This window comes from Symphalangus syndactylus, chromosome 19 (assembly GCF_028878055.3).
Source record: "Symphalangus syndactylus isolate Jambi chromosome 19, NHGRI_mSymSyn1-v2.1_pri, whole genome shotgun sequence".
NCBI lineage: Eukaryota > Metazoa > Chordata > Mammalia > Primates > Hylobatidae > Symphalangus > Symphalangus syndactylus.
The window spans coordinates 18,485,275-18,508,854 of record NC_072434.2 but is presented as its reverse complement, the minus strand read 5'-3'; the positions used below and the strand labels follow the sequence as shown (position 1 = coordinate 18,508,854).

Genomic DNA, 23,580 nt, shown 5'->3' with positions numbered 1-23,580 from the left:
CCAAGGCGGGAGATTGTTTGAGGCCAGTAGTTCGAGACCAGCCTGAGCAATATAGTGAGACCCTGTCTCCACACACAAAACAAAACAAAAACTAGCTGAAGTGAGCTGGTGCCCACCTGTAGTCCTAGCCACTTGGGATGCTGAGGCAGGAGTTGAGGAGTTGAGCCTAGGAGTTCGAGGTTACAGTGAGCCTGGGCAACAGAATGAGACCCTATCATTTAAAAAAAAAAAAAGGTTAAAATGGTAAATTTTAGTATGTATACCACGATAACAGAAATCTATAAAAAATGAATTTTGACATGACAGTAGGAATTAATCTAAGTGCAACAAAATTTCCCAAATTACATTTAACATCCTTTTTTTTTTTTTTAATAAGAGCAACTAAACTAAAAATACTTTTTGGGAATCCATTTTGATGCAGTAAAATGTATAAAAAGGAAAGCAAGAGAAATGAAAACAATAGGATTCAGGATGATTATTGCAGGAAGGCAGCAAAATGGAATGGGGAATATTATGGTTAAATATAGGTTATCGTCAGAGTCTTAGTTTGTGGATGATTATTGCGTTAAAAATAATCCAGGCCAGGTGTGGTGGCTCACGCCTGTAATCCCAACACTTTCGTTGAGAGAATCACTTGGGGCCAAGAGTTTGAGACTAGCCTGGGCAACATAGCAAAATCCTGTCTCTACAAAAAATAAAAAAATTAGCCAGGAATGGTGGCGCATGCCTGTAGTCTCAGATAATCGGGAGACTGAGGTGGGAGGATTACTTGAGCTCAGGAGGTCGAGGTGGCAATGAGCTATGTTTGTGCCACTGTACTCCAGCCTGGGTGACAGAACAATACCCTATCTCAAAAAAATTATGAAAATAAAAAGGTGAAAATAAGTAAAATGGGCCATGTGTGGATGAATAATCAGCGTATGTCTTGAATGAAAGAATTATGATTAATTCTGTGTACTTGAGGTCTAATGGGAAAAAATGCTGCTAAATGGGGATGTTAGTGCTTGTCTGAGTTTGAAATCTTGACTCCAACAATTTACTCTTTGGGTGATCTTAGACAAATAACTTCTGTTTCTCTTTCCTGATCTGTAAAATAAGGATAATATCTACATAATAGGGCTGTTTTGGTATTAAATGCATTTATATGTATGCCTGGTATATAGTAGGCTTGATGAGTCCTTACCATTTGTTTCAATTATCTAATGCTATGGAATAAACCACCCCAAAACTTAGTGAGTTGAAACAGTCATTTTATTTATTTTTCATTCAGTGGGATGATAGGCTGAGTTGGATAGTTCTGGTGGTTTTGTGGTTTGTCATGCAGCTGTAAGTCAGGTGCAGCTGAGGCTGGAACGTGTGTGGTGCTTTGTTTTGTTTTCTTTTTTTTTTAAGGACACCTCGAGACCGTTGAGTAAGTGCTTTGTTGTAGTCAAGTGGCAACTGGGGCAGGAAGATGTGTGGTGCTTTGGAGGGTATGGCTAAGAGTCTGGGCTCAGCTGGGCTGCTGCATCTCCCTCTCCTTGTAGCCTTTTTGTATAGTCTCCAGTAGAGTAGCCAGATTTCAAGCACCTCCAAAAGTACAAAACATGAGCCTGCCAGGCCTGGAATTGTCACATTATCACCTGCTGCATTCTATTTATTAAGTCATAGGGCCAGTTAGGGAGCATGGTTCATTGGGAGCCATTTTTGGAAACAGTCTGCACGTTGTAATTAATGTTTGTGTCTGCCATGTTGCTCTACCATGTATGTAGTTGTCAGATTTAGATACTGGAAATGTATGAATAAACAGTTACAAATTCCTGTCCACTTGTAGCTTATGTTTTACATAATAAATAATTAAAATAGGTAGTGTTTTGGTTGGTAAAAAGGTTGGCAGGGAAAAATAAAGCAGGGAAGGAGATAGGGAATACAAGCGGTTGGGAGTTTTAGTTTTAAAAACGGGTGTTCATATGAGGCCTTGTTGACAAACTGTCATTTGAGCAGAGACAAAAATAAGGATAAGAATTAGAGGGTGGGCTGGGAGTGGTAGCCCATGCCTGTAATCCCAGGGATTACAGCACTTTGGGAGGCTGAAGCAGGAGGATCACTTGAGCCCAGGAATTTGAGACCAGCCTGGGCAACATAGCAAGACCCTGTCTCTACAAAAAATAAATTAGCTGGGCATGGTGGCATGCACCTGTAGTCCCAACTACTTGGGAGGCTGAGGTGGGAGGACTGCTTGAGCCCAGGAGGTTGAAAGGCTGCAGTGAGCTGTGATTGTGCCACTGCACTCCAGCCTGAGTGACAGAGTGAGACCCCATCTCACACACACACAAAAAAAGCGAGTGAGGAAGTAGGTGATGAGATCAATAGCCACCCATTGAAAGCCAGGTTTAAAATTTTTTTTTTTTTTTGAAACAGAATCTTGCTCTGTCACCAGGCTGTAGTGCAGTGGCACGATCTCGGCTCACTGCAACCTCCGCCTCCCAAGTTCAGGCGATTCTCCTGTCTCAGCCTCCCGAGTAGCTGGGACTATAGGCATGTGCCACCACACCTGGCTAATTTTTGTATTTTTAGTAGAGACGGTTTCACCATTTTGGCCGGGATAGTCTTGATCTCTTGACCTCATGATCCCCCTGCCTTAGCTGGGGAGTACAATCCCAAAGTGCTGGGATTACAGGTGTGAGCCACCATGCCTGGCTCACTTCTGAATTTTAAATTGTGCTTGTTCCTGTTTGACTTATTTATAGCAAAGTAAGGTAATGGGAGAGGGAGGAATTTATACTTGGTTACAGCTATAAGCCTTTTCAGAAGCATGAGGGATCTTGTTATCTTCAGCCAGTGTATTTATTGATTGTCTTTTTTTTTTTTTTGGAGACGGAGTTTCACTCTTGTCACCCAGGCTGGAGTGCAATGGCGTGATCTCAGCTCACTGCAACCTCTGCCTCCCAGGTTCAAGCAATTCTCCTGCCTCAGCCTCCTGAGTAGCTGGGATTACAGGCATGTGCCACCATGCCCGGCTAATTTTTGTAGCTTTAGTAGAGACAGGGTTTCACCATGTTGGCCAGGCTGGTGTTGAACTCCTGACCTCAGGTGATCCACTTTCCTCAGCCTCCCAAAGTGCTGGGATTACAGGCATGAGCCAGCATGCCTGGCTGATAGTCCTAAAAAAATTTCTTTTTGGCCAGGCGTGGTGGCTCACGCCTGTAATTCCAGCACTTTGGGAGGCCGAGGTGGGCGGATCATGAGGTCAGGAGATCGAGACCATCCTGGTTAACATGGTGAAACCCCGTTTCTACTAAATATACAAAAAATTAGCTGGGCATGGTGGCGGGCACCTGTAGTCCCAGCTGCTCAGGAGGCTGAGGCAGGAAAATGGCGTGAACCCAGGAGGCGGAGCTTGCAGTGAGCCGAGATTGCGCCACTGCACTCCAGCCGGGGCAACAGAGTGAGACTCCATCTAAAAAAAAAATTTTTTTTTTTTTTTTTTTTTTTTTTGAGACAGGGTATCGCTTTGTCACCCAGGATGGAGTGCAGTGGCACAGTCTTGGCTCACTGCAACCTCCACCTTGCCAGTTCAAGCGATTCTCATGCCTCAGCTTCCTTAGTAGTTGGGACTGCAGGTTCGTGCCATGCCCAGCTAGTCGTTGTATTTTTAGTAGAGACAGGGTTTTGCCCTGTTGCCCAGTCTGGCCTCTGTTAGAAATAAATTTTCGAAGCTGCAAATGAATATCACTCAAACATAAATTTAATTTTCTCAGCAAGGCAATTTTACTTCTATGGAAGGGTGCATCTCACGGATGGAGCAATGATGAGAGCACACGTGAACAAGGGAGGGCAAGGGGTTCTTATCCCTGACGCAGGTAGCCCGTACTGCTGTGTCGTTCCCCTATTGGCTAGGGTTGGACCACACAGTCTAAGCTAATACTGATGGGCTATTTTAAAGAGAGCAGGGGTAGGAGCTGGAGTGGCTGGGTGAGTAGTATGGCGGGAAGGACGGTTACAGAACAGGTGACTCAGGATGACTCAGGTCAAGGGAGGTGACCAGGAGTGACTCAGGACGGCGCAGGTGATAGAAGCTAGGAGGGGGTTGTTTACTGAGACTAGGGGCGAGGAGACGAAGAGAACGAGGAAGTTAAACTTCTAAAGTTTTAAATGAAGAACAAAGAACAGGGGGACTGAACATACTGATACATTGGTTTTTTGGAGAGCATCTCAGAACTCGTACTTAACAATTTACAGGCTAAAACCTTTGAAGAGGAATTTATTATATCCTGCATCTCAAACTCCTGACCTCAGGTGATCTGCCTGTCTTGGTCTCCCAAAGTGTTAGGATTATAGGTGTGAGCCACTGCACCTGGCCTATTGATTGTCTTTCTAGGCGCCATTTACCCTTTTCCTGATGTGGCTTGTTAGTCATCAGTTTTATTTTTTTATTTTTTATTTTTATTTTTTGAGACGGAGTCTCACTCTATCGCCCAGGCTGGAGTGCAGTGGCGCGATCTCGACTCACTGCAAATTCCACCTCCCGGGTTCATGCCATTCTCCTGCCTCAGCCTCCCGAGTAGCTGGGACTACAGGCGCCTGCCACCACGCCCAGCTAATTTTTTATATTTTTAATAGAGACGGGGTTTCACCGTGTTAGCCAGGATGGTCTCGATCTCTTGACCTTGTGATCCGCCTGCCTTGGCCTCCCACAGTGCTGGGATTACAGGCGTGAGCCACTGTGCCCAGCCTAGTCATCAGTTTTAATAATTGACTGTTGCCTTTTGTTAGAAAAAGCCATAAATGAAGGTTAACGTAAACAAGTTTATTTAAAAATCTATTTTCCGGCCGGGCATGGTGGCTCACGCCTGTAATCCCAGCACTTTGGGAGGCTGAGGTGGGCGGATCACGAGTTCAGGAGTTCGAGACCAGCCTGACCAACAGGGTGAAACCCCGTCTCTACTAAAAATACAATAATGAGCTGGGCGTGGTGGCGCATGCCTGTAATCCCAGCTACTCAGACAGGAGACTCGCTTGAACCCAGGAAGCAGAGGTTGCAGTGAGCCGAGATCACGCCATTGCGCTTCAGCCTGGGGGACAGCGAGACTGTGTCTCAAAATAAATAAATAAATAATCTATCTTCCTTCTCTGTAGCTTTTGTTTTTTTAAGGATAAAAGGTAGGTGAAAGATTTTCATTGAACTTTACTCTGTATTTCAGTTCATGCTACATCTTTTCTTTGATGATATATGTCCATCTTGGTTTAACCCGTTTTGTAGGTTTGTAATCGCTGTTTTTTTCCAGGGTTGGTACATTTACAAACTGTTTTAACTGGTACTTAAAATGTTGACTCTTAGTTTTCTGTGGTCCTTTGTCAGGACATGTTCCAACATGTTGTAGAGGTTTTCCTAGAAGTCCTCTTGGAATCGTAAAACCTGTGACTTAACCTTGGTAAATCCCCAGTCCTGCATCTAGAGAGTGCTCTACCTGATAACCATTGGGGAGATAATGATTTGACTTTCAGCTAAAACAGTTTACTGATTAACATCAGTTGGAGGTTGGAGCATGCCTGAAACTGTTTCTGTTTCAGGCTTCACCTGAGAGAAGCTTGGATGATTCTTACTCTTAATTAAATCAGAACTAGAAAGTAGTCAGAAGATATGCAGAACCTCAGCAAGGGTATACAGCATTTGTGTAGGGTGCTCCATTATATGTGTCATATGTGTCTTTTACTTCTGCTGGTTGCCTTTGTGTGAATGCTAAATAGGGAATTCTCTACATTAGAATAGATTTTATAAATTTTTTTTTCTATTTAGTTTTACCAACAGACTGCAGTTTCTTCACTGCCAAAATGACATCATTTTCCACCTCTGCCCAGTGTTCAACATCTGACAGTGCTTGCAGGATCTCTCCTGGACAAATCAATCAGGTAAATCATTTTGGGTATTTCTAGTTTTTTTTTTTTTTTTAAATTTTTAAAAAGTTTAACTGTCTCATGACTGTAATCCCAGCACTTTGAGAAGTCAAGGCAGGAAGCTTACTTGAAGCCAGGTGTTTGAGACCAGCCTTGGCAACATAGTGAGACCTGTGTCTCTACAAAACATTTCTAAAAGAAAAAATTAGCTAGGTGCAGTGGGGTGTGCCTTTACTTCTAGCTACTTGGGAGCCTGAGGTGGGATGATCACTTGAGCCCAGGAGTTCGAAGCTGCAGTGAATTATGATCACAACCAGTGCATCCCAGGCTGGGCAAGAGAGTGAGACCTTGTCTCTTTTTTAAAAAAAGTAGGGGAGGTGGGGGTTGTGCTGGGTGAGGTGGGTCATGCCTATAATCCCAGCACTTTGGGAGGCAGAGGTAGGCAGGTCTCTTGAGCCCAGGGGTTTGAGACCAGCCAGGGAAACGTGGTGAAACCCCCTCTCTACAAAAAAATACAAAAATTACCCGGGTAATTTGCACCTGTAGTCCCAGCTACTCTGGAGGCTGAAGTGGGAGGATCAGTTGAGTCTGGGAGGTTGAGGTTGCAGTGACCTGTGATGATACCACTGCACTCCAGCCAAGGCGACAGAGCAAGACCTTGCCTCAAAAAACAAAAGCAGAGGGAGCTGTTTAAAGAGGTTCTCTTGTTCCATAGTTTCAGAAACCTACTTGAAATGTAAATAGCACATTTATTTTATGTTTACATCAGGTACGACCAAAACTGCCACTTTTGAAGATTTTGCATGCAGCAGGTGCGCAAGGTGAAATGTTCACTGTTAAAGAGGTAAGCCATCAAATAAAATTCTCTTTTTTTTTTTTTTTTGACATGAAGTCTCCCTCTTTTGCCCAGGCTGGAGTGCAGTGGTGGGATCTCAGGTCACTGCAGGATCCGCCTCCTGGGTTCACACCGTTCTCCTGCTTCAGCCTCCCGAGTAGCTGGGATTACAGGTGCCTGCTGCCATGCCCGGCTAATTTTGTGTATTTTTAGTAGAGATGGGGTTTCACCGTGTTAGCCAGGATGGTCTCGGTCTCCTCACCTCGTGATCTGCCCGCCTTGGCCTCCGAAAGTGCTGGAATTACAGGCATGAGCCACCGCGTCCAGCCAAATTCTCAGTTTTAAGAACAGTTGAGAAATAGAAGCCAGTGAATATGTAGTTTTGAAATCAGGCCTAAGAAAGGAAGTTCTACTCCTGAGGTATCGGAGGGGCAACTTTTACTCTGTTTTAAAGACTGTTAAGTTGAACATCATATTTCCTTTCTTTTGAAGTGTGTTATAAGATAAACATAAGATGAACCATGAATTCATCCATCGTAGAGTTAAAATGCAGAGCAAGTAAAGATTAAAAAGACACTGGGCCTAGCACCATAGCTCACGCCGGTAATCCCAGTTTTTTGGGAGGCTGAGGTGGATGGATTGCATGACCCAGGATTTTGAGACCAGCCTGGGCAACATGATGAAACCCTGTCTCTAAAAAAAAAAAAAAATAAATACAAAAATTGGGCGGGCGTCGTGGTCTGCTCGTTTAGTCCCAGCAGCTACTTGGGAGGCTGAGGTGGGAGGATCGCTTGAACCCAGAAGGTGAAGGTTGCAATGAGGTGCACTCCAGCTTGGTTGATAGAATGAGAGACCCTGTCTCAGAAAAAAAAGACACTGTCTGATTTATAGGCTGTATTTTGAGGCAGGAATTAAATGCAGTAGTTTTTATTATAAATGTGTCAGATATGGTGGCTCATGCCTGTAATCCCAGCACTTTGCGAGGCTGAGGTGGGCGGATCACCTGAGGTCAGGAGTTCGAGACCAGCCTGACCAACATGGAGAAACCCTATCTCTACTAATGATACAAAACTAGCTGGGCATGGTTGTAATCCCAGCTACTCGGGAGGCTGAGGCAGGAGAATTGCTTGAACCCGGGAGGCGGAGGTTGCGGTGAGCCAAGATTGCACCATTGAACTCCATCCTGGGCAACGAGAATGAAACTCCGTCTCAAAAAAAAAAAAAAAAGTGTCAGACACTCAGTTCTGAGCACTGTGAGTTATTTTAAACACTTATGCATTTAAATAACTTACTTAGCTTCTGAAGTTTTTTAAAAAACAAATTGTATTCTTTAAGTGGAAAAGACTCAGTATTAAAATGTTAATCTATCGGAACTGCTTTCATTTGGTGGGGTAGATATCTAACCCTTCCTAAAGAGAAGAAACAAAATTATCAGGTTTTTTTTTTTTTTTGAACTTAAAACCTTCACACCTATCAGTACTGCCACACTCCAGAACCATTACACTTCTCAAGGAGACAAATCTGGAGACATTTCTGATTTTTTAGAATACCTATATTACTTTTACAATTTTAAATTAAGCGCATCGTTTTGGAGTATAAAATTTGACACATAAGACCTTTTTTTCCCCGAACTTATTAAAGTCTGGATTTTTTTTTTTTTTTTTTTTTTTAGTTTTATCCTTTTATTGAAGCTTGCAATTTCACTGAACTTTTGGCCCCAAATGAAAAAAATGCGAATTAAAAACAGTATTGGCAAGGAGAGGTGACCACTGTCCCCTGGAGATCGAAGCTGAGCAGAGCGTGGCAGGCAAGTGAGGGATCCCAGCTGCGGAGGCAGTAGCCTGGCCAAAGATGCCCGGGGAGCAGATTTGTCTGAGCAGGGCCAGCCCCAGGCAGCTAGAAGTTAACACCCAAGGATTTATGGGTGTGGTGGAATCCAAGCCACTGGTCCCATGGGCAAGTCTCTCTCATGCTTGATCAGATTCCACTTTGGAGAAAATGGGCTCATGTGACAGGATGGCCTGGTGAGGGAACACAGGTGCTAATGGTAACAGGCCAATGAACACTCACCACTGGTATCAGGGTGGAGCTCAGCTGACTGGACACTAACTCCATTACAAGGATCAGAATCTCCTGCTCCTGGTGCCAGGCTGTGCCACTCAACTGCTCATGGCCATCAGGACATTCAGCTTTCATCCTCTCCTTCATCAGTCCCCTACCTGTGTGGCCGCAGCCCTGGTCCTCACTATTTGGTGGCTGTGATGCAAGACTCTCAGCCCTCTTTTGGAACAGTGTTGCATCAAGCAGGGGAGAATGTTCTTCTAGAGGGACAGGAAAAGAAGAGAGAGGTCCACGTACTTCTCTCACTCTAGGAAGCCAGGAAAGGTCCCTGGTGTGCTCCACTGTCCACAGATGGCTTGGGTCATAGCATCCGAAAAGCTGTCATGGTAACGACGTCCTTGAAGCTGAGCTGAATGTTGCCTTGTACAGCTGTGTCCTCCCAGAAGGCCTCTGTCGGCACCTGCAGCTGGGTGCACACCTGGATGAAGCGATCAAGCTGCCTGGCAGGATTGGCAGAGCGTGGGCAGTAGCTAGAGACCAGTAGCTGGGTGAACTGGGGGCTCAGGTGGTAGCCCATTTGGGACAGAGCTTGCTGCAGCTCTGTGTAGCTAATGGAGCCTGAGTTTTCCCGGTCATAACTGCTGGAAGAGCTGCTTCCACTGCTGGATGAATTTCCACAGGGCTGAGAAGCCATAGACATTGATGTGGCCTGATTAGGTCTTGTCAAACATGTTTATCATCATGAGGCAGGTCCCATCATTGAACAAGGACCAGTTGCAGTTGATCAGAGCCTGCTTCACCTCCTTCATGGAGATAAAGCCACTGTAATCAGAGTCACCGACTGGAACCAGGAGTAGGCCTCATCCATATTGGGAGGAGAGCCACCCTGTCCATAAAACCTGGTCTGCTGGGCACCATAGGAATTTGGAGGTGGCTGACCATAGGGGCCCCCTGGAGCTGCGCCGTCATTTTGTCCTCCTGGAGTTCCAGAGGGGAACATCCCAGGATTGAGGTGTCCATAGGGCCCTCTACCAGCTGGTGGTCCATAAGGCCCTCCAGGGGCAGGACCCCCATAACCACCACCAGGGGGTAGCACGCTGCTATACTGCCCTCCACTAGTGGGGGTCCAGGATAGTAGCTACCTGGAGGGGTTCCTGGCGCTTGTCCTGCATCTCCGGGGCAGCCCTGCCCATACAGATAGCTGGCCATGGCGATTCTGACATCACACGCAGGCAAGGGGTAAAGTCTGGATTTTTATATCATTATAGTGGTTATGATGAATTATGCCATCTCCTTCATTTAGCACGGCAGAGGTTGCCTAAGTTTACACGATGAGCTTTCTGTTATGAACCTTGACTCTATCTATTGCGTAAAGGGAATTTCCTGATTTTTATTGTTTATTTATTTAGAGCCAGGGTCTTACTCTATCACCCAGGCTGGAGTGCAGTAGTGGTATCTCAGCTCACTGCAACCTCCGCTTCCCAGGTTCACGTGATCCTCCCGCCTCAGCCTTCCTAGTAGCTAGGACTACAGGTGTGCCTCACCACACTTAGCTAAGTTTTTTATGTTATGTAGAGACAGGGTTTTGCCATGTTGCCCAGGCTGGTATCAAACTCCTGGGTTCAAGCAATTTGCCCGCCTTGGCCTCCCAAAGTGCTGGGATTACAGGTGTGAACCACTTCAGCCGACTAAATTTTTATTTGATAAACACTTGGATTTTATGTTTTGTCCACTTACAGTGCTGATGGCTCTTATTAAACATTGTACTTCATTTGCCAAAAAGAATTATTATGTGAACACATATCAAAAGCCTAAAGTCGTTGTTTATGTGCCCTGGACTGGGAAAATATTTTTATAATCCAGGCAAATTACTTCTACTAATAGAATAGACTTCTTTATTTGGACGTCTGAGAAAATTTTTAAGAGGATACTAGGTAAATTCACAGCTTTTTCTCATTGTCAGATCAGTTCATTTCTGTGCTCAAGAGTCTGGGTCTGTTAATTGTCAGAAAGACAATGAGTAGATGGACCTAGTAGTTGGGAGCGGCTTTCCTGTTGTAGGACCCCTTACACAAACATTGACAGTTTTGTAAATACGTTATTTCTTTCTCTAGCAAACTAACTTACCTTACCTCCTCTAATGAATTTGTGTTTTTGGTAGCAGCTGGACAGATCACAACATGGTATTTTATTCCACGCAGGTCATGCACTATTTAGGTCAGTACATAATGGTGAAGCAACTTTATGATCAGCAGGAGCAGCATATGGTATATTGTGGTGGAGATCTTTTGGGAGAACTACTGGGACGTCAGAGCTTCTCCGTGAAAGACCCAAGGTAAAAAGAGTGAGGGCTTGCATATCTTTTTGGGTGCTTATACCTAGCCACTTAATTTCTATGGGTTATTAATATTTATTACTTTACTCAACAAGTATATAAGGGCCTACATATATTAGGTAGCCTGTGAGGCACTGAGAATATGGTAATGAGCGACACACAGTCTGATTTTATGGAGTACACAGAGTAGTGAGTCAGTAGATGCTCTTGCCCATCTTAGTCAAATAATCACACTAATTCATGGTAAACCTACACTATGGTAAGTGCTACAGAAAAGAGATACATGAAGCAGGGAGTGGGTGGGATTTAGAGTGTTAGAGGTCAAGAAAATGTTCTTTTGAGGAAGTGAAATTTGAGCCAAAAGCTGAAAGATAATTAAGTAGTTGATCAGAGGGGATCAGTTGAAAGAGAGTTTGAGGTTGATTGAACACCATGTGTAAAGGCCTGGGTAGGAGGAAGCTTGATGTGACTAGGTTAGAATTTTGTGAAATAGTTGTTGGAGAGAGGAAGAGTGAGCAGATGAGAGAAATGTAGAATTGCTGGGCAGTTAGAGGTTGCCTAGTAAGAATCACGATAGGGCTAACCTGACCTGTTACTTTTCTCCAGCTGCGTGGGGTATAAGTTATTAGCTTATATAGTCAAAAGCTAATTAGTAATTTAGAAGCTCTCTTTCTCTATAGTTTTGATGACTGCTGCTTCTGAGCTCATTCTGTCTTACACTAAGACTTTCCTTAGCTGGGTATGGTGGCTCACGCCTGTAATTCCAGCACTTTGGGAGGCCGAGGTGGGTGCATCACCTGAGGTCAGGAGTTCAAGACCAGCCTGGCCAACATAGTGAAACCCCGTCTCTACTAAAAATACAAAAAATTAGCTGGGTGTGGTGGCGGGCGCCTATAATCCTAGCTAGTAGGGAGGCTGAGGCAGGAGAATCGCCTGAGTCTGGGAGGCAGAGATTGCAGTGAGCCAAGATCGTGCCATGGCACTCCAGCCTGGGCAATAAGAGCAAAACTCCGTCTCCAAAAAAAAAAAAGACTCCCTCCACCCCCACTCTCCAATTAAAATGTGAAACTTAACTCCTGGAAGGAAGGAATAGTTTCCAAAAGAGATTTCCCTACTTGGATTACTGTTCGCTAATGAAATAAAATGTAAATTAATCAGTTTTTTAATGGGGGCAGAGTAACACAGGGGCCTGGGCATTAACATCTTAATATTTAAATAATTAAAAACTGTTCTGGGAAAAAGATTCTGCCTCTCTATGCCTTACAGAGAGACTTGGGAGATAACATCAGAAATACATTTAATATTTAACGGCAAACCACTGATATCTTCATAGTGGCATTTGGGGTTGTTAATTTTTTATCTTCTCTCTTTAACAGCCCTCTCTATGATATGCTAAGAAAGAATCTTGTCACTTTAGCCACTGCTACTACAGGTATGTCACATCATATTTCTTCAGTCTGTATCACAGCTTTGAGTTCAAGGGGGCAAATGATGGGAAAACAAAGAAGATGAAGGTGGAAATGGAATGCTATCTTTGGCATGACTGGGAGAAATACATACTACCTGTCACACAGAATGTTATGTTATTAACTTTTTACTGAAAAATCAAACATAGAGTAGAAGGATTTCCACTTTCTAGACGTACTGTTAACATTTTGTCATATTGCTTCATCTAGACACTTAAAAATCTAGCAGATAAGGACTTTTTTTTTCAAACATTCAGTATCATTATTACACATAACAAATTTAACATGTAATTCCATAATCCTGTTTCATAGCCAGTTTATGTATCATTTCCCCCAGTTATCTCAAAAATACCTTGTATTTTTGTCTTACTTGAATTAAGATCCAAAGTCCACACATTGCCTTTGGTTGATATGTCTCATAAGTGTCTGTAATCTATAAAACTTAACTTTCCTTTTGTTTTCATGTCATTTACTTGTTGAAGAAATGGGTCATTTGTTCTGTAGGATTTCCCACATTCTAGAGTTGGCAGGTTGTATCCTTGTGATTTTGTTTAATGTGTTTCTTTACCCTCTCTATTTTTGGTAAACTGGTAGTGCTTGAATAAATTCAAGTTTAAATTTTTTGCCAAGAAAGCTTTATAGGTGGTGCTTTGTACTTCTGTTTAATCACATCAGAGTCATGTAAGGTCTGCCTGTCTCTATTTTAGTCAGTCATGTTAACAATCTGTGGGTTCAGGTGGTATCAGTCTGATCCGTCTGTTACACAGGTCACTCAGGAACCTTATACCTAATGCCTTTAGCCATCTCTTATCTGAACGCCAATTTGTCTAACCCTTTGCTTGATTCTAGACCTTCTAAATACTGCTCTTTGAGTTTAATCTATTAGATATGTATAGGAAACTGGCTGTACTGGAGTCTGGAGTCTCCAAAATGGTGGTCTGTAAGAGATAGGTAAATAAACTGGACAGACTGAACGTAGCCATTTCCAAATAATGAAACTTTTTCCCTCTCCGCTACTACATAAAGTCTTTTTGTGAGCTTCATATTAACATTGCCCTTTGAAGAAAGCCCAAGTTAGTAATCTTTTTAGATTGACCATCTTTTTTTCTTCTGAAACAGGGTCTCTGGTTGCCCAGGCTGGAGTGCAGTGGCACCATCTCAGCTCACTGCAGCCTGGATCTCTCGGGCTCAGGTGATTCTCCTACCTCAGCCTCCTGAGTAGCTGGGATTATAGGCACGTGCCACCATGCCTGGCTAATTTTTTGTCTTTTTAGTAGAGACAGGGTTTTGCTGTGTTGCTCAGTCTGATCTTGAGCTCCTGGACTCAAGCAGTCCACCCACTTTGCCCTCCCAGAGTCCTGGGATTATAGGTGTGAACCACTGCACTTGGCCAAGATTGACTATCTTTTGATAGTTTACTGAAATAAGTAGGTTGAGAAGAATCCATTCCTTTTTATCTTTTTCTTTCTTTCTTCTTTCTTTTTTTTTTTTTTTTTTTAAATGCAGAGAGTCTTGCTCTGTCGCTCAGGCTGAAATGCAGTGGTGCAATCATAGTTCACTGCAGCCTCTACCTCCTGGGCTTAAGTCATCTTCCTGTCTCAGACTCCCAAATAGCTAGGACTATAGGTGAGTGGCACTGCACTGCACCTGGCTAATTTTGTTTTTTTGTAGAAATGGGGTCTTGCTATGTTGCCCAGGCTGGTCTTGAGCTCCTGGCTTCAAGTGATTCTTCCACTTCAGCCTCCCAAGGTGTTGGGATTACAGGCATGAGCCACCGCGCCCAGACCTAAATCAATTCCTAATAAAGATTTATTCTTTAAAGGCAGAGAAAGAGACATTGTTCTCATACTGAAACATGATTTTGAACTTACTGAATTTTGAAGCCTGTTAGTCTCATTGAGTCATATGCCCACTTCACATAGCTGTAAATTTGAGAGTGAAGATCCTGCAAATGATATGGCAGCTTTATTGAAATTCAGTCACTTGTAAAATAGCATGGCTTTCCTGTGATAGTCACTAAAGGTTTGAGATACATGGAGGATTTTATAATTGCTGATCTACTTTTTCAGTAAAATTTGTTTTTGGATTGATCTGTTCTCTGAATATCTATATTTCTCCCTTTTTTTTTTCTCATTTTCTTTCTTGTACTTTCTCTGCAGAATTTAACATGCCATATAAAGAATATTTTGTTGGTTTTGTTTTGTTTGAGACAGGATCTCTCTGTTGCTCAGGCTAGAGTGCAGTGGCAAGATCTCGGCTCACTGCAACCTCCGCCTCCATGGCGCAAGCAATCCTCCCACCTCAGCCTCCTCAGTAGCTGGGACTACAGGAGTATGCCACCACACCTGGCTAGTTTTTTGTATATTTTTTTGTAGATACAGGTTTTCCCCTTGTTGCTTAGGCTGGTCTTGAACTCCAGGACTCAAGTGATCCCCCTTCTTCGGCCTCCCAAAGTGTTGGGATGACAGGCGTGAGCCACCACGCCTGGCCCATTTTTATTTTTTAACTTGTCGTTTTGAAAAAATTTCAGACTTAATAAAGTTGCAAAAGTATTGCATAGAGTTTCCCTATACCCTTTATCCAGAGTCCCCAAATGGTAACATCTGACATAATAATAGTATGATGATCAAAACCAGAAAATTGCCCCAAGTAATTCTGATTCGTTATCTGTTCTGACTTGCAATTGCATTGGTGCTTGTGGATGGCCATCTGTTGATTTTTGTGATTTGGGTTGCTTGTGTTTTATTTGAAAGGACAGATGAGAGAAGTGCTTTTCATATAATTTTATACCTTTGCAAATGGGTTAAACTTTTCATTTTGATCAAGAAGATGCCATTGTTTAAAATGGTAGTTCTTTTTTTTTTTTTGGAGACGGAGTCTTGCTCTGTCACTCAGGCTGGAGTGCAGTGGCATGATTTCGGCTCACTGCAGCCTCCACCTCCCAGGTTCATGCCGTTCTCCTGCCTCAGCCTCCTGAGTAGCTGGGACTACAGGTGCCTGCCATCATGCCTGGCTAATTTTTTATATTTTTAGTAGAGACGGAGTTTCACCATGTTAGCCAGGATGGTCTCGATCTCCTGACCTCGTGATCCGCCCATCTTGGCCTCCTAAAGTACTGGGATTACAGGCATGAGCCACCGCGCCCAGCCTAAAATGGTAGTTCTTTCTAAATTATTTCTCCAAATTTTCCCATGTATACAAATGAAATAAATATGACGAACTTTGTGTGTGTTTATTAATTTTTGAGACTGAGTCTCACTTTGTTGACTAGGCTGGAGTGCAGTGGTGCGATCTCAGCTCACTGCAACCTCTGCCTCCTGGGTTCAGGTGATTCTCCTGCCTCAGCCTCCCAAGTAGCTGGGATTACAGGTGCGCACCACCATGCCCAGCTAATTTTTGTGATTTTAGTAGAGATGAGGTTTCACCAGGCTGGTGGGTTGCCCAGGCTGGTCTCAAACTCCTGGGCTCAAGCAATCCACACACCTTGACCTCCCAAAGTTCTGGGATTACAGGCGTGAGCCACCACACCCGGCCAATTTTAAAACTTCTTTTTTACATTGTGGTTTCCCCAGATAATTTATTTTTGCTTGTAACTGTTTTAATCTAAGTAAGGTAGTAAGGCTTTAGAAATGTAAATGACAGTAATAGGATTGCTTTATTAAAGAATTGCTCCTGGCCGGTGCGGTGGCTCATGCCTGTAATCCCAGCACTTTGGGAGGCCGTCGAGGCGGGTGGATCACAAAGTCAGGAGTTTGAGACCAGCCTGGCCAAGATGATGAAACCCCGTCTCTACTAAAAATACAAAAATTAGCCAGGCGCACGCCTATAATCCTAGCTACTTGGGAGGCTGAGGCAGGAGAATCACTTGAGCCAGGGAGGTGGAGGTTTTAGTGAGCCGAGTTTGCACCACTGCTCTCCAGCCAGGGTGACAGAGCAAGACTCCGTCTCAAACAAACAAACAAAAAAATTGCTCCATCTGCATTATATGTTAGTCGAACTTGGCTTTGAAGACCACTGTGGTCAGAAAATGCTGTCTCTCAAACTTTTCATTGTCTCCATTTTGTCCACAAAAATGTTTCTGGAAATAATATTTTTTATAATTAGAATTTTGAAAATGTTTGCTTTTTTCAGTAGAACTGCATTGACAGATCAGTTGTAGGATCTGTATCCTTCCTCTAGCAGCCTTTATCAGATGGTGATGATATTTTCCATATTTTATCTCTGAACCTGGTAGTGGTTGGTGAACCTGGCCCACAGTAGACTTATTTTGGGTGTATCTCATTTACATAGCCTCAAATAATGAATAGTCCAGATTATTAAATTGTTTGCAGCTTGATCTTTTCCTGTAGCCAAGTTTTTGTCTTTTATTCTACTTGAAAAATTTCTTTGTAAGTCCTTGGAATGCATTTCTCTTTTAGATTAATGTAATATCTAAGAATTTCTCTCTATTGGGTTGTTTTCCTTGGTTCTTTTCATTGGCCTTGAGAAAAACTTTATTTGCTGCTGCTGCTTAGGAAATGTTTATAGTAACTGGGAAAAATAAGACAATGAAAAAAATTAATTTATATACAGGTGATGGTGATGGGAATTTAAACCATAAAATTATCCTTGACACTTAGAATGTCACTTTAGATGAAAATGCTATTGTTTTATGAAGCAAACGGGGAAAAATCCAGATTTTAAGATCTCATAACCCTGTATGACGTAACACTTGAAAGTCAAAATTAAATGTAAAAAGCCACACACTTTTTTGCTATTGTTTGTGAGTTAGGCGAATTTGGTAATATAGGAAGAGATCACAAAAATGATCTCCATTATGTCCTGCTTGGAACCAGTTTTCATATAAAAATTTAAAAGCTTGATATGGAAGCTTGACATTTTTAGCTATTTTGCACTGTTTTTTTTCCCAATTATATTTTGGTAATATATTTTGGATATGGCCTGTCTTGGTCTTTGTCATTTTTATCAATTTTGATTTTTCCCTTGCAAATGAGAGCTTTGTCCAGCCAACATGGAGAAGTACATTTCTAGGGACTAAACCTGGCTCCCGGGTTGTTTGCTGAGGTCCTTTTTGTGTGGAAAGAATGGTTATTACCAGGGAAGGTTTTCCTTTTGTTTTACTTGCTATCCAGATGCTGCTCAGACTCTCGCTCTCGCACAGGATCACAGTATGGATATTCCAAGTCAAGACCAACTGAAGGTAAAATCACCACACGGTGACTTCTTTTGTTGTACAGAGTGGCCCCTTCTCTGTACCTATGGATCTTGGACTCCCAAGACCTTTCCCTGAATGTGGTAAGAATTTAATAAGAAAGGTTCTTGGGAGTTCACAGACCAGGGACAGAGTGAACCTTCTCTGTTCTGCCCATAACAGAGTTCCAGTCTCTGAACCTTTCTTTGGGATGTAGCACTTCTGATCTTCAGTTCTTCCAGTTGCATTTTTCTTTGGGTTTGTGTGTACCTGTGTGTGTGTGTTTGAGGAAATTGCTTTATTAGATTTTAATAGGCTTGTTGCAGTTAAGTTCATGTCAGGCCATTTCCTAAAGCTTCCCCAAACCTGGGGAAACTTTATAGTCATCTTGGTACGTGGTGAGGGTTTCATATGTTTTCTGAATTATGCCTAATTTTGTAGTAGACTTGAGGGTTTATACAGATAGCCTGTTTTTAACAGTAGATTTTGGCCTTTGTACAGAGGTTTTTTTTCCCCCCAGGTTTGGGATTCTTCTAGCTTTGCTCACAGTGGGTTGAGGAGAGGTGTTGCCTTTATTTGATGACTGTTGTGAACTTGAGTTCTCTTTCTTGTGTGTAACCCATTGTGTTGCACACTAACTGGTGAGCCAGAATGGAACTGCTACATCCCCTGGTCTCAGTTATTTCTACTGCACTGATGGACACCTTTCCCTTCTTTCAGCAAAGTGCAGAGGAAAGTTCCACTTCCAGGAAAAGAACTACAGAAGACGATATCCCCACACTGCCTACCTCAGAGCATAAATGCATACATTCTAGAGAAGGTATGTTTTGGTTTAAAGCTATATAGACTTTTGTTCTCTTCCTCTTCCCCCAACCTTTTTTTTTTTTTTAAATCTCTCCATATGTGAAGTAGGAGAGGCATATGTCATAATTTCTCATCCTTTTCTGAAAACCTTTTTAACAACCTAATTACTACCATTGTTAACTTTGAAGATGGTAGTGCTGTTTTAGCAACCCATGAGTACTAGGATGGTGCAAGACCCTTCCATGAGCTAGCATGCTACTAGAAAATAGCTACACATTTATTGATTTGCCACCAGGTGAATTTTCTGTATACATGAATTCAGCTGCCTTAGACTTTTCAATCTTAGTATTCTTGTATGTATATGATTTGGTTAGAATTTTTATTTTGATTTATCTACTTGAGGCAAAGGCTAATTTTCATACTTTTTTTTTTTTTGAGTCAGAGTCTCCCTGGGTCACCCAGGTTGGAGTGCAGCAGTGCGATCTCAGCTCACTGCGACCTCCACCTCCTTGGTTCAAGTGATTCTTGTGCCTCAGCCTCCCGAGTAGCTGAGATTACAGGTGTGTACCACCACGCCCGGCCTTTTTTTTTTTTTTTTTTTTTTTTTTGAGACGGAGTCTCACTCTTGTTGCCCACGCTGAGTGCAATGGCGTGATCTCAGCTCACCGCAGCCTCTGCCTCCCAGGTTCAAGCGATTCTCCTGCCTCAGCCTCTGCAGCCTCTAGAGTAGCTGGGATTACAGGCGTGTGCCACCACGCCTGGCTAATTTTGTATTTTTAATAGAGATAAGGTTTCCCCATGTTGGTCAGGCCAGTCTCCAACTCCCGACCTCAGGTGATCTGCCTGCCTCGGCCTCCCAAAGTGCTGGGGTTACAGGTGCACACCACCACGCCTGGCTAATTTTGGGGTTTTGCCATGTTGGCCAGGCTGGTCTTGAACTCCTGGCCTCAAATGATCTACCCACCTCAGCCTCCTAAAGTGCTGGGATTACAGGCATGAGCCACTGCACCTGGCCAAATTTTTACACATTTTGAAATTTGCAAAGATGACATAATATACTTAATCACAAAGCCAAGAATGAGATATAAGAAGCCTCATATAAGTTGAGCATTCTAAATTTGAAATGTTGAGCATTCTCAATTTGAAAGATGGTAATGCTCTTTTAGCAACTCATGAGTACTAGGATAGTGCAGGACCCTTTCAGAGGATCTTAGAATAAGTTGAGCATCCAAAATCTGAAAACTTTTTTTTTTTTTTTGAGATAGTCTTGCACTGTCGCCAGGCTGGAGTGCAGTGGCTCAATCTCAGCTCACTGCAACTTCCGCCTCCTGTGTTCAAGCGATTCTCCTGCCTCAGCATCCTAAGTAGCTGGGATTACAGGCATGCACCACCACGCCCAGCTAGTTTTTGTATTCTTAGTAGAGACGGAGTTTTACCATGTTGGCCAGGATGGGTTGACGTCATGACCTCATGATCCACCTGCCTTGGCCTCCCAAAGTGCTGGGATTACAGGCATGAGCCACCACACCCAGCCGCTGAAAACTTTTTCACATGACACCACAAGTAGAAAGTTTAACACCTGACCTCATGTGACAGGTTGCAGTGAAAACTTTGTTTCATGCACAGAATTATTTAAAATATTATATAAAACTATCTTCAGGCTATGTGTACAAGGTGTACATGAAAACTTGGGTCCCGTTGGCCGGGTGCAGTGGCTCATGCCCGTAATCCTGGCACTTTGGGAGGTCAAGGCAGGTGGATCACGAGGTCAGGAGATTGAGACCATCCTGGCCCAACACGGTGAAACCCTGTCTCTACTTAAAAAAAAAAAAAAAAAAAAAAAAAAATTAGCTGGGTGTGGTGGCGGGCGCCCGTAGTCCCAGCTACCCGGGAGACTGAGGCAGGAGAATTGCGTGAACCCGGGAGGCGGAGCTAGCAGTGAGCTGAGATCGCGCCACTGCACTCCAGCCTGGGCGACAGAGCGAGACTCTGTCTCAAAAAAAAGGAAACTTGGGTCCCATCCCCAGGATATCTCATTATGTATATGCAGATATTCCAAATCCAGAAAAATTATTTTTGCCCTTGGATGGTAGTCAGAGCTTTGCCATTCCATTAGATATGCCGTGGTCAGGCTAATGAGTTAATCCATATTTTCCCCAAAACTCTACTTTAAAAAACACTTTCTAGGCTGGGCTCAGTGGCTCATGCCTGTAATCCTAGCACTTTGGGAGGCTGAGGCAGGCCGATCACCTGAGGTCAGGAGTTCGAGACCAGCCTGGCCAACATGGTGAAACCCTGTCTCTATTAAAAATACAAAAATTAGCCAGACATGGTGGCAGGCGCCTGTAATCCCAGCTACTTGGGAGGCTGAGGCAGGATAATTGCTTGAACCCAGGAGGCAGAGGTTGCAGTGAGCAGAGATCGTGCCATTGCACTCCAGCCTGGGGGACAAGAGCAAGACGTTGTCTCAAAAAACAAACAAAAAAAAACACTTTCTAAAATTAATTTTTTGTTTTTGTTTTGGCAAAGATGTGTAAAATCATAAATTCCCCAAAGTCATTTTATGGCATGATGGCTTCTAGTCTAGGCATGTGGACCAGTAGCAGGTTAAGCCTCTAGTTATGTCTGAGAAACTTTGGCTGCTGAAGTTATTTTAAAAGCTTAAATTAAATTTGAATAAGTTTATCATGCCGGATTGTTTTCTTTACATTGCATTTAAGCATAAACTGAATTTTGGTCTACCTAGTTACTTTGCAACTGTTCCAGTCTATATGATATTAAGTGTGTAATTTTATTCCTTAATGCAAATCCTTGCTTATTTTGTACTCAAAAGGCAATTTTAAGATATATAAGAACGTGGCTGGGCACTGTTAGAAAATCAAGGCTGGGCATGGTAGCTCATGCCTGTAATCCCAGCACTTTGGGAGGCCGAGGCAGGGGGATTACTCGAGCTCAAGAGTTCGAGACCAGCTTGGGTAACATAGCGAGACCTCATCTCTACAAAAAATTAGCCCAGTGAAAAATTAGCTGGGCATGATGGTGCACACCAGTGGTACCAGCTACTCAGGAGGCTGAGATGGAAGGATCACTTGAGCCCAAGAGGTGGAGATTGCAGTGAGCGAAGGTTGCAGTGAATCAATATCATGTCACTGCACTCCAGCCTGGGCAACGAAGTGGTGCACTGTCTCAAAAAAAAGTTGGGGGCAAGGGCAGGTATTTAAGAATAGCCAACTCAAGGGAGGATATGTAGTTCGTGATGAAAATTTGGGAATAAATAATAGTATTTTCAGGAATACCTGTAGGTAGAAGGGACAGAATTTTTATTTGTGGAAAGAATGACCTGTTTTCATTTCCTTCATAAGTTGTAGAGCTCGAGTAGGAAAGAATGACTTTAATATGGCACCATTTCAAGAATTTGGTTTCTGATAATTTCAATAGTGAATAAGTAGAAACATAATTGAAGTTTCCCTGGCCACAGATAAGCCTTTTAGTCAGCATTATTGACATAATTTATAAGTAAATAGGGTAACCTTATGTTCTGGCAAGGACCCATGTATTTCAGAAATTCTTTCACCATATGTACTTCAGCACATGTTAACGCCCATGGTTGCTGTGGGCAGGCCTAATGTATTGGGAAGAGGTAGAAGAGAATGAGAAAGTAAGAAAGGAGCAGTAGAGCGTAACAAAAGACTGGAGTATGGGAAAGAAAAGAGTATCGTGGTAACAAGAGACTTATGTTATTAGCTGCCCTCAGTGTCATTCAGATGTACAATGTGAGATCTTTTACTTGAAATAATGTGGGGTCTTAGTATTTGTGGTATGCCTAGATACTTAGCTCTAAGAGCCCATTGATCCAGCAAGGGCATATGTATGTATTTGGACAACCTGGAGTTTAGTGTTTTATAGTGGTTGTTACCTACTAAAACATACGAATTATTGAGATATGACCCAGAATATGTGGTACCAGTGAGATTGCCTGGACAACCTTGTGATCGCCTATTATGGTTTGTATTGCCTTGCTTTGATCTTAAGGGTTAGACCACTATGTTACCATCATTTGCAGTGCTGTTAATCAAACTATTGTCAGGCACTATGTACTAGAGCAAGTAATTCTGTAGTTTACACATGGTAGGAGTGTTTAAAATGCCAGTAAATGCCCATGTAGAAATTCTTTTAGAACAAGGTCATTGTCCAGATGCTTTTAGAGTCTTTTTTTTTTTTCCTGTCTGCTCATAGAAGACAATGCTTTTAGAGTTTAAACTTGATCAACGATGATCTACTTGTAGTGTCATTACTTGCTAATGAAGCCCAAACAAGGGAGGAGATTTGAGCTCTGCCACTAAGACAGATATTTGATTTCTGGTTCTTTCTTTCTTAGAACAGGAATTTCTTTTTACCTATTTTATAAAGAAGTTTTAAGTATTCTAAAGATAGTCTTGGTTATTACATATTGTGCATAGTTATCATCCTTTTCATTTGACTTGTATAGATGAAGACTTAATTGAAAATTTAACCCAAGATGAGACATCTAGGCTGGACCTTGGATTTGAGGAGTGGGATGTAGCTGGCCTGCCTTGGTGGTTTTTAGGAAACTTGAGAAGCAACTATACACCTAGAAGTAATGGCTCAACTGATTTACAGACAAATCAGGTAAATTTCACATTTGAAGGGGAGTGGTTTTTTTTTCTTTTGAAAGGGTAACATTCTTGGTTACTCTTGACCACACATTATATTCTCTAAGAATTCTTATTTACTCCTATGGTGTTAAATACCATCTGTATGCATGTGCTACCCAAATCTGTATCTCTAGTCCTTACCTCTTCCCTAAATGCCCAACTTCAGTTTCCAGATGCCTATTTAACTAACAACTCTACTTAGAGGATTTGACATTGAACAATTTCAAAATGGAGCCTTTGGCTGTGCGTAGTGGCTCATGCCTGTAATCTCTGGGAGTCTCAGCCTATAACACTGGGAGGCCGAGACAGCAGGATTGCTTGAGCCCAGGAGTTTG

At 42.8% G+C, this 23,580-nt stretch overlaps 1 protein-coding gene and 1 pseudogene across 13 annotated transcripts in view; one reads left to right on the top strand and one right to left on the bottom strand.

Moving 5' to 3' along the window:
- MDM4 (MDM4 regulator of p53) overlaps positions 1 to 23,580 on the top strand; it is a 45,832-nt gene that overhangs the window by 7,457 nt on the left and 14,795 nt on the right. For 7 of the 13 annotated variants that reach the window (XM_055234265.2, XM_063613681.1, XM_055234266.2 and 4 more), the window contains 7 exons: positions 5,780 to 5,892; positions 6,647 to 6,721; positions 10,975 to 11,108; positions 12,485 to 12,540; positions 17,707 to 17,774; positions 18,486 to 18,585; positions 23,059 to 23,219. In XM_055234265.2, coding sequence (XP_055090240.1) covers positions 5,815 to 5,892; positions 6,647 to 6,721; positions 10,975 to 11,108; positions 12,485 to 12,540; positions 17,707 to 17,774; positions 18,486 to 18,585; positions 23,059 to 23,219 — 672 coding nt within the window. In that variant the 5' untranslated portion in view covers positions 5,780 to 5,814. Of the gene's footprint in view, positions 1 to 5,779; positions 5,893 to 6,646; positions 6,722 to 8,384; positions 8,520 to 10,974; positions 11,109 to 12,484; positions 12,541 to 17,706; positions 17,775 to 18,485; positions 18,586 to 23,058; positions 23,220 to 23,580 lie in introns of those variants that run through there. The other 6 variants (XM_055234276.2, XM_063613683.1, XM_063613684.1 and 3 more) reach the window with 6 other exon arrangements.
- On the bottom strand, positions 9,135 to 9,982 carry LOC129458432 (peflin-like; annotated as a pseudogene).